Raw genomic sequence first — 9,992 nt, 5'->3', positions numbered from 1 at the left:
GACTATAACAGGAGCTAAGTCAAAATTTTGAGAAACTATCTCATTATTTTGACTCATTATTTTAAGATACATTATCATGTTTTTTTTCCCCAGTGGCGGAAACAGGCTTCCTTAATAAATGCACTATTATCTTGTCAATGACGTTTTTTTCCAAATGTGCCACCCTATTTTGAACATTTAATCATCCACAGTTAAAAGCATTTGTTCCTAAAAGGTTATCACTGCTTATTTTTCCAATACACACAAAATTCAAAATACTCAGGTTATTTCTAACCTGGTTCAACTGATTGTTCTTTAACATATTAGATTATTAGTTGTTAAAGTACTTTTCATCGAATAATGTTATATTAGTTACAGTTTTATTTTACTTTAATCACGCCTTTGTGACTAGGACTAGGTAGCAAATTAAACTATAAAACAAAACAAAAAATTAACTTTAGTTACTATATTGAATCTATTGCTGTTAAACAGTGCTATAACTTGTGCGTAATTCCAATGTCCGGATAAACCGATCTTTTAATCTTGTGATTACTCAAACCTAATCTCAATGAACAAACACAGTAACACCGATCACCTCTGTTAATATATTTCGTATAGATCTATGATACTTACATTCTCTTGTAGGCAAATTTGTCTTTCCCTACACCGCTATAGCAAGAATAAGTTTACATGACATCTACTTCAGCGAGATGGAATCACAGTACCAAATGCTTTTCCTCACTGTAATCGTTTTGTGGATGACATACCATGGGAAAAGGTCTGGCTTTTACCTTATCGCTATCTAATTAACAAAGGTAAAGAGATATATTTCAAAGATATTTATAAAGTCTACCCAGTTCAAAAATCGAAACCAACATTTTCTTAGTTTGTAGTTTTTGCTGCTGCTGTTCGATTTGCAAGTGATGTTTGGAATTACATTAACATCCACTTTGAAGGAAATTTAGCTTTATTTTGGAAGGTACTGTTTGGGTCCTTACAAACTGCAAATTGGCAACCTCAGAAGTATATCACTAAATTGCTAATTTTACTAAACTAAATTTAATATACATAAATGTAAATTCACCGGAAAACACTCATAGTGCTCACTCTTAGTCTTCTCTAGGGTGTTCCAACAGAATATTTATTCAATAAAAATATACATTTTGTACTATGTAAACAAATGTTTTAAATTATTCCCCTCAACTTTAATGACAAAAAAGTTAATAAAAAAACAACACACACACACACGGACATAACCTCGAGTCCAGAACTCCCTCCCACATGACTTTCTACGTCATGTCAACAGGAACTGTTTGATTGGTAGTTATAGGTTTTAAACCTGCAGCCCGGATATGGACGCTTCAAATCTCAATCTGAACACCAAAACAAACTTCAGCGGGCCAATTTCAGCTTTATCCGGAAGTGAAGTAAAGCTGTCGTAACCATGAAAGGGATCGCTAAACGTAAGGTAAGAACAACTGTGGTCACACTGTAGTGTTAGTGTCTTCATCTGTAGCGGCTTTACCAACGCCATCAAGAGAAAAGACACTGTCACACTCGAGTAAATACAAGACTTAGTTACATCGTGTCAATATGATGCAGGTACGTTATACCTTCTAATTTCAATTCTATGTACATATGTGCTAATGCAAAATGGCTACTTAAAAAATGTGAATATTTTTGATAATACATTTTATGAACGCCATATTTGTTCCACTAAAACAGTAATTTAGCTCACTGGTAGTGCAACACTGCTCCAAGTGAGCCCTAATGATAGGAGGCAAGGAGAAGGACAATGATGCACATTTATCCTAACACTAAAAAAGACATAATCCTTTTTTCAGGAAATAATTTTCCTCACTCCTGGATTTACTGTAGTGCAGGACAGTAAATGTGTCCTTAGCATTTTGAGGAAACCGATAACGTAGTCATACCACAAGTACATTCTAATATCTAGCAGTGAAGACACTGCAAAGTAGTTTGTCCACTTCTTACACATTAGTCTTAGTGGATTGTAGTGATTCTGTGTCTCACAGCCAGGTAGCTTGAGACATGGATAGAAATTTCTTAGATGCTGTGTGAAACTGGCTTCAGATTGAGCAGCGTTAGTTTTAATTGTCAGGTGGTGACATCAGGGAGACTGACCGGAAGAGCGAAAGCTGAGATGGCCACTAAACCGTGAGTACACCAGCCTTTATGTCTTCTAAAAGAGGTTTTTATGGTACATACTTCTTACAGTTGCTTCCCATTATCTTAAAATGTATCCTTGTTCCCCACACTTGCACTTTATCCCTGCATCTGAAAAGACATGTATGAGCACAGAAGAATCAAGCAAATGTGCTTTCATATGTTCACATGGTGTAGCAGCATCAGTATTTTAGTGTTCACTTCTGGCTCCTCTGATCATAAATAAGAGAATTAAGGCATGCGTAATGTTGGTGGACCAGAATTGGTTTGCAGGTCATGCAGAGATGGAAGATGGGGTAATGGGAAGGTGTCTCTGTCCCCCCTAACCCCTGTACTGTGCTTCCCTAACCTGTGTTGCTAGAGTGGCTCCACATCCAGTAGCAGCAGCAGCCGTGGCAGCAACAGCCTGCCCTGAGCCAGCCTACTCTCTGTACTCCACAGACTCTGAAGACCAGGTAAAGTAGTTAGCTGATCCACAGATTAGACAGAACACAACTATAAAGCAACGTGTGAATTAAGGCTGGTAATATCAGTTTAGCGTGCTACAGGTATCATCATTTCATTTAAAACCAGTAAAATCCTTGAAAAAGTAGTGGCAGAACAATTATGTGACCACTTTTACAGGAATAATTTGTATGAAAACTTTCAGTCAGGATTTAGAGTTCATCATAGTACAGAAAGAGCACTGGTAAAAGTCACCAATGATCATCTCATGGCCTCAGATAATGAGCTAGTCTCTATACTTGTTCTGTTAGATCTTAGTGCTGAATTCGATACCATTGATCACAACATTTTATTACAGAGACTGGTTCTCCTGGAGGTTTCTTCCGTTAAAGGGAGTTTTTCCTCTCCACTGTTGTCTCTATACATCTTTATAGTCTTGACTTTACTCTGTAAAGTGCCTTGGGATAACTTTATTGGGAATTGGCACTATATAAATAAAGTTAAATTGAGACATGGGGTCAGCGCTATTTTCTGAACAGTCTCACAGACTGCACACTTGACCATTTACTCTCAATTTTGAGGTATTTGTTTAAAGCTTACTTTCATGTTCTACTACTTTAAACAAAAAAAATACATTTTAGAGGAAAGTATTGTAGTTGACTATATTTATTTGATTAATACAGTTTTCAGAATATGATTAATAATACAAATGTAATATATAAGACTTTATTGATTGATGTTTTGCAAATTTCAAACTACCCAGCGATGCCTAGAGTAATTCAAATGATAACTGATTTAAAAATATGATAATCAAAACAGGTAATGAAGTGAGCTGATCAATCGAAAATCAGCTCTAATGGTACCAGCTACAACATTAAAGTAATGAACACACTCATGTATCAGTAATTACTGATGCTGTGTAACTGATCTGAGTATTTTCACCACTGCTATTCATTATAACCAGAAAAGCTGCAGGAACCTCCATGGTCACACATATTCATAGGTTGAATTATGTCAACTGGACTTCTTTTCCTTGGCTAGAAATATTTCAGCTGCTTCAGACTGAAGAAGCTGCTTGGATATGTAGCGAAACATTTCTAACCAAGGAAAACAAGTCCAGTTGACATGATTCCACCTTCGGATAACCAAACCTGGATGACTGAGAATCTTCACTGACATGGTCACACATACACACTCAGAAATAAAACTAATATTGTAGTGCCCACTGTGTCCATTTAACATTGATTCATAGAATTTAACTAACTTGAGTTTTTAATCATTAAACCTATTTCTCCACATTCTTTTTTTATTGCAATGTGCATTCCAAAGCTGAAACTGTCTGTACTGTAATTGGTTTATCACTTTCCTAATAGAAGTGATCAGTATTATCTTTGAACACTTGGGTCACAGCTGTGTTTTGTCCTCTCAGGTCAGCCATCTCCACAAGGGTCTGGACCGCTGTGCCAACCTGCTTGGTGGCATTCTTCAGGCTGAGAAGGCAGGTCAGCAGTGTTTCCTAACGTAATGTCTGTGTTTGTTACAAACACTTTCATTAATTGATTACATGATTGACAGGCAATGAACACAGTTCTTATGATGCAAATCAAGCAAAACTGATGGCAGAAAATTATATTAAGTCATAATTCCCTGTGTGTTTGTGTGCGTGTGTGTATGTGTCTGTAAGACTCACCAAGCTTTTTTAAAGAAATTGTAGATCGAGTAGTGAAAGCAAGACCAACCACCACACTAGGGAAGAAGACCAACAAGAAACATCCTACAAAGACAGGTGTGTGTGTGTGTGTGTGTGAGAGAGAGAGAAGTTTAGTTTAGACCACACTGTGAGAATGGGTGGGCCAAATTACACATAACTGCAAAATGCAAGACGGATGACTTGTGCAAAGTCCAAGACTTAATGGTGTTCCAGGGATATTTTCAACAAAGTGGGGATAGCTACATGAAAGCCTTATGAAGCTTTGGGCTGTCTTACTTGTGCTGTGTAGAGACTTCAAACATAGCAGCATAGTGACATCTAGTGGTTATAGTATCTATTAAATCCGTAATACTCTTGTTGAGTAGTTCCCAAATCACAAATTTGCCTCGGTGGTCTTTCAGATTGTATCCATTGTATTACATATTCGATATATAGTATGTGCCATGTAAGGACAATGATTCATCAAACTAATCATTTTAATTTTTTCATTATTACTTGTTGCTTTAGTTAAAGGAGCAAAACTAGTATAGAACTAATCTGTCATAAGTGAAAGTTCTTGATTTAAAATCGTACGTAAGTAAAAATACAAAAACATTAGCTTAAAATAGGAGATTGAGGTACTTAAAATACCAAAAGCAAAATTGCTCATTATGCAGAATGGCTCATTTCATACCAAGAATATTATTTCATTATAATTATTGATGCATTAATGTGTTTGTCATTTAAATGTTGCAGCTGGAAAAAAGAGAGCAGGTTTTAAAAAGCTTATATGGTGTTTTAATGGTCATATGTTTTCAGTCTAATAGTTGTAATTTTAATCACTTCAAGTACTTCTGAGTGTCTTGTAAATTAAACACTGTAAATAAATAGTTTTAATAGTACAATTTAATACAATGTATTTTGTTTTATTAATCTGATTCTGAAAAGAAATAAAAGTACAATATTTGCTCCTGAAATATAGTAAGGTTGAAGTAAGAAGTAGTACAAACTCATACAAAAATAGAAATCCGTTTATGTGACTGTGCGTAGTTACTACATCACAATATTAATTGCTGTGTCATTCTCTGTGCTTCTAAATAAGAAATGGAAATTTTTATTAAATTAGCAAAGGTTTCTAATAAAACATTCTCACTTTTTTATCATGTGTTACACTATGTAGATTAGATTTTCCATTTCATAGCAAAAATCAGAACACAATGAAGCTTTTAAAAGTGAAGGAGTCATTTTCTATGTGATCTCTATATTTAAGCTCCCTGGTTTTTGTTTTTGTTTGTGAGAGACTTCACAGAGATTCAGTCAAGAATATAGACCAAAGAACTTTCAGGTGCAGAGAGTAATACTTTAGAAATCAAGCCTGGTAACGAACTTGAAAAATGTGTGTGTCTTCCCTTCATTTTACCATTTTCAGTCCAGAAGAATTTTCAGTCAGGCCGCTGTGGATCCAGCAGCACACCTCCAAGATCAACCCATCGGTTCACTGCTCCAGTTGCACACTCAGGAGTGAAGCTGCATCCACCTCGGAAAGAGATTCATGCCCAGCTGCGATCTCTCACACCTCGCAGCCAAACACACTCCTCCTCAAACCCTCCACCCCAGTGTCAGACCTCTACCCTTGCACCCCAGCCTCAGCCCTCCATCCTTTTGTCTGTGGTCCAATCGTCGTCTCACTCAGGCCAGTTGTCTCTCTGTCAGGCTGACACCGTCAGGCGCTGTGACACAGAAGAAGAAGATGAGTTCATTCCTGTGAGAGACACTGATACCCAAAACACTGGCACAGACACACACACACAGCCAAACCTACACGTCTATACAATGAAGATGGCCAAAATGCACCTGGAGCCTGGACCGAGTGATGAAGTCCCTCAGGACACAGACCACAGAAGCAACTGCATGAAAGTGAAGACAGTTCAGTATCTGCTGGAAGAACTCAAGGCTCTGATTGCTGGACAGGGTAAACCCGGTTTGTTCTCTCATTGTTCCACACAGACCAAGTAGCATAGGTACTGATTACTACCTGGTACACTGACGGAGTCTACAGATGAATTTCAGAGGGCGACTGCTTGCAAATGGTTTTGTTAGAAATAAAAATGCTATTGTTGTCCAACCCTGTGTTTGTGTGTGTGCGTGTGTGTGTGTGTTTGCATGTGTGCACGTGTGCATACAGGCAGTGTTGCAGAGATGCTGCTCAGTCAATTGGAGCAGACAGTGATCTCACCACAGATGAATGATGATAGGTCAGTCTTTGAGACTGTACCAGACCTGTCATCAGTGCACAACCAGAACTGTCACCTCCGCAGGTAGTTCACTCCTACACACCTTCACGCCGACAGACACGTACACATTGATCTTTCTGTAGCTGTAAGAAATAAATATAAGTAAATATGCATTTATAAAACACAGAAGATGTTTAGCTCCACAAACAGAAACGATTAAATAGAACAATGGGGATTATCCACTAATCGTACAGTTGCCAGTTTGATCCTGACTATTTTGCATGTCGAAGTCTCCAATGGCAAGACACTGGCATATGGCAACACCAAGTTATTGCACTAGTATGTTCCTATTTAAATGTTTGATTTCAAGGGTCCCAAAGTATGCTGCTCTGACTTTTGAGTGCCATCACTCATTTAGGATTGATAAAACGCAAAGATCTTCATGTTTAACAGAGAGGCAGTGCTGGATGTCATCTGCAAAGAAAATTATATGCTTTATTATAAGAAATTAAAAATCCAAATGGTAACAAAAATAGAAAATTGGTGCAAGAACAACTGTCAAGTCACTGCAAAGTCCAGATACCTCTGAATACCTCTAGTGATACAGAAAATATTCAGTTTGGTTCTGAAGCAACAAAGAGCAGACAGACACAACCCATCACTGTAACTGATCAATAATAATAATAATAATAATAATTGTGAGGAAACTTACTGACACAATGGATTTTCTAACCTCTTACTTTACCTTAACCTATTACCCCTAATCATCTAATTCTGACTGGGCCTGGAACTGTGTGTGTGTGTGTGTGTGTGTGTGTGTGTGTGTGTGTGTGCCAGTTGTGTGAAGATTCTGAAACAGCAGGTAGAACAAAGAGAGAAATCAGAGAGACTGGCAAACATGGAGAAGCTGTCTAATGCAGAAGGTAACACACATGCTGCTTGCTGTTAATTTCCGGAATAATAGGGAGGTGTAACTTCACTCTGTGTGTCTTCAGTGTTGACCCTGCAGGAGGAGCTCACCACTGCTCAGTCCAGACTGCAGGAGCTTCAGGATGACCTCACAGAACTCCGGAAAGCACTCCAGGACACACAGAGTCGCCTGAGAGACAGTGAGGCGGAGAGTTTAGCAGTGAAGACAGGTTCTTTCTTACATACATACACATACATGCATACAGTGCTGTTACACTGCATGTTCTTCTTTTAAGACACCATCTTCATCATCTAACTAAAAGAAAATACAAAATAAAACAAATAATAATTAATGCTGTTTTTATATTTTATATTTAATATAATATCTGCTGACATCTACTTAAAAGTCAGATGTGTATGTTTTTGAACATTTACATACTTTTCATAATCATGCCACCAGAATGGATTTAAAATAAAAAAAAAAATCAAGATGTAAAGAGCTAAAGCGTATACAGTCGGCTTTAATTTTAGATTATAAATACAGGAATTACATCTTATACATTGCTAACTTGGTTGCTCTCTCTGTGTTTTTCCCTCTTACTGTACATTTTTGTTGATTTTAAACACAACCCCAAATTACATTTGCATCTAGAATCTGTTGTCAGTATGAAGTCCGATAAACTGTTTCTGCCAGTGCTCAAGCCATTATTAGGCTAAAGACCAAGAAAACAAATCCATCAGAGGAAAAAGTGTGAACTGATCAGCTATTTGACTGCACTTATAAAAACTGTTTCACTGTGTTGAACTCTCATTACTCAAGACCCTAAGTTGCTGTAGGTGTGTGCTCCTCTAGCTATTGATAAAAGCCTGACATGACTAAATGTAAATGTAAAATCAAAAGATCAACAGCTTTCAGCTTGTCCCTTCAGAGGTCTCCACAGAGTAATTTGTTCCGCACGTTGATTGGGCACGTGTTTTTACACTGGATGCTTTTCCTGCTGCAACCCTCCCATTTTATCCAGGCTTGGGACTGGCACCAAGGGGGCACCTGGTGGCTGGGTGGGGCCACACCTAATATAGTTAATAATAATATAGTTTAGATCTCTGAATGAAAAGGACAACTGTAAAGATGAGTGAGTTTATTTATGTTATTTATATGTATTTGTGTATTTTTGTGTAGAGTTGGAGGCCACCAGAAGCAGGTTGGTGAAGAGTGAAAGAGATAAGAGTGAGCTGGCTGCACTCACCCAACAAAGACTGGAAGAAATAGAAAACCTTAAAAGGCAGGACTCAAGTCAATTTCCATGATTGAGTTTGTTATAGAATTAAGTTTAAATTGATCAAACTGCAATTTTTGCCCATTTACAATCAGCCCATTTCTGGCTTATGTCTTCTAATCTAATTGATTGGACATATTTTTGTGTATATAAGGTTCCATAATTCACACTACATTTCAGGACAAAGGTGAAGCCATGAGCAAGTAACAATGTGTAGACCTCTACAGTAGCAGTAGCATTTTTTTTGGCAAGGACTAGATTAACAATCACAGATACAGAATCAAAATACTTGATTTGAGACAATTTTTACTTCTAAGAAATACAATTTCAGTAATTGTGAAATAGTGGAATTTTGGAACAAAACATTTTTTGGATCAAAATGTTTAGTTTTTATATGTAGATTGAGGGGCAAAAATGGCAATTGTTTAAATTATTTACAAAATGTGCATAAAATGAAAAAGCTCTGAATACTTACTTGAAGAAGCCACTGTATCCATAAGGATGGAGTGGCAAATAAAGAGAAAAGCCAAATAATAATATTTGAGCTGAAAAGCTCTGGAGCACAGGAATACTGAATTCTTGTCTCTGTATTTCAGGATCTTTGAGTGTCAGGAGTCTTCAGATTGCCCAACAGTTGTCCACTCGGTGTCAGATACTGAGCTAAAAACACCTGAACACAGAGAGCATCCAGCAGAGCCCCACTGTGACCACATCATTCAGTACCTCATGTCTCTGGACCAGCTGGATCCCATCGAGCAGGAGTGCGTGGCTGAAAAGAGAAAAGGAAATGGTGCAGAGCAAAACAAACTACCCTCAGTATCTGAAACTGTCCAACTTTTTAAGACTTCAGACTCTATTCTCATTCAATCATGTGGTTTAGATGAAGTCCAGTCGTGTGGAGGGTGGCTAGAAAGGGAGCACAAGCAACGGCTGAACCCAGCACTGTCCCAGTGTGATGTCGAGTCTTTGCAAACTAATTGGAGCATGACATCAGGATCAACCTTCAACACCAGAGATGAGGCAGCATTTAGAGATGGCCTAGCAGCTCTGGATGCTAGCATTGCCAGTCTGCAGAAGACTATCCAACTGGACCTAAGGAGATGATGCAGAACCAGAACTGTGGGCAGTTCTGCCCCCCTTCCTCCCCCCTTTATTTTATTTGTAGGTGGTGGCAATGTATGAAGAGATATTTAAGGTTGGAAATAAAGTATAAAGCAATTTTTCTATTTTGTTTTCTGATACAAAAGGCACAGGCAAGATTTTAGCAGCAGG

At 37.8% G+C, this 9,992-nt stretch overlaps 1 protein-coding gene across 6 annotated transcripts; it reads left to right on the top strand.

Annotated features, from left to right (window-relative positions):
* Positions 1-1,296: 1,296 nt before the first annotated feature.
* On the top strand, positions 1,297-9,939 carry ccdc14 (coiled-coil domain containing 14). Of its 6 annotated transcripts, XM_067493434.1 has the most exons (12): positions 1,297-1,447; positions 2,102-2,157; positions 2,528-2,621; positions 4,040-4,112; positions 4,295-4,396; positions 5,730-6,272; positions 6,486-6,618; positions 7,372-7,457; positions 7,530-7,673; positions 8,624-8,726; positions 9,317-9,510; positions 9,601-9,939. In XM_067493434.1, the coding sequence occupies exons 1-12, from the start codon at positions 1,424-1,426 to the stop codon at positions 9,822-9,824; spliced, it is 1,776 nt and encodes a 591-aa protein (XP_067349535.1). In that variant the 5' UTR covers positions 1,297-1,423; the 3' UTR covers positions 9,825-9,939. The 6 variants fall into 6 exon arrangements, with proteins under 6 accessions (XP_067349535.1, XP_067349534.1, XP_067349533.1 ...); XM_067493433.1 differs by having other exon boundaries at positions 4,325-4,396; positions 9,317-9,939; XM_067493432.1 differs by having other exon boundaries at positions 4,316-4,396; positions 9,317-9,939.
* Positions 9,940-9,992: the final 53 nt, after the last annotated feature.

This window comes from Channa argus, chromosome 23 (assembly GCF_033026475.1).
Source record: "Channa argus isolate prfri chromosome 23, Channa argus male v1.0, whole genome shotgun sequence".
NCBI lineage: Eukaryota > Metazoa > Chordata > Actinopteri > Anabantiformes > Channidae > Channa > Channa argus.
Note: the sequence above shows the minus strand (reverse complement) of the source record. Positions and strands in the feature narration are given on the sequence as shown.

Excerpts from the sequence above, each read along its gene's own strand:
- ccdc14 (XM_067493430.1), top strand. The coding sequence starts at position 1,424 with ATGAAAGGGATCGCTAAACGTAAG. Across the intron at positions 2,158-2,527 it reads GCTGAGATGGCCACTAAACC|AGTGGCTCCACATCCAGTAG; the intron begins GTGAGTACACCA and ends CTGTGTTGCTAG. Across the intron at positions 4,113-4,294 it reads TCTTCAGGCTGAGAAGGCAG|ACTCACCAAGCTTTTTTAAA; the intron begins GTCAGCAGTGTT and ends TGTGTCTGTAAG.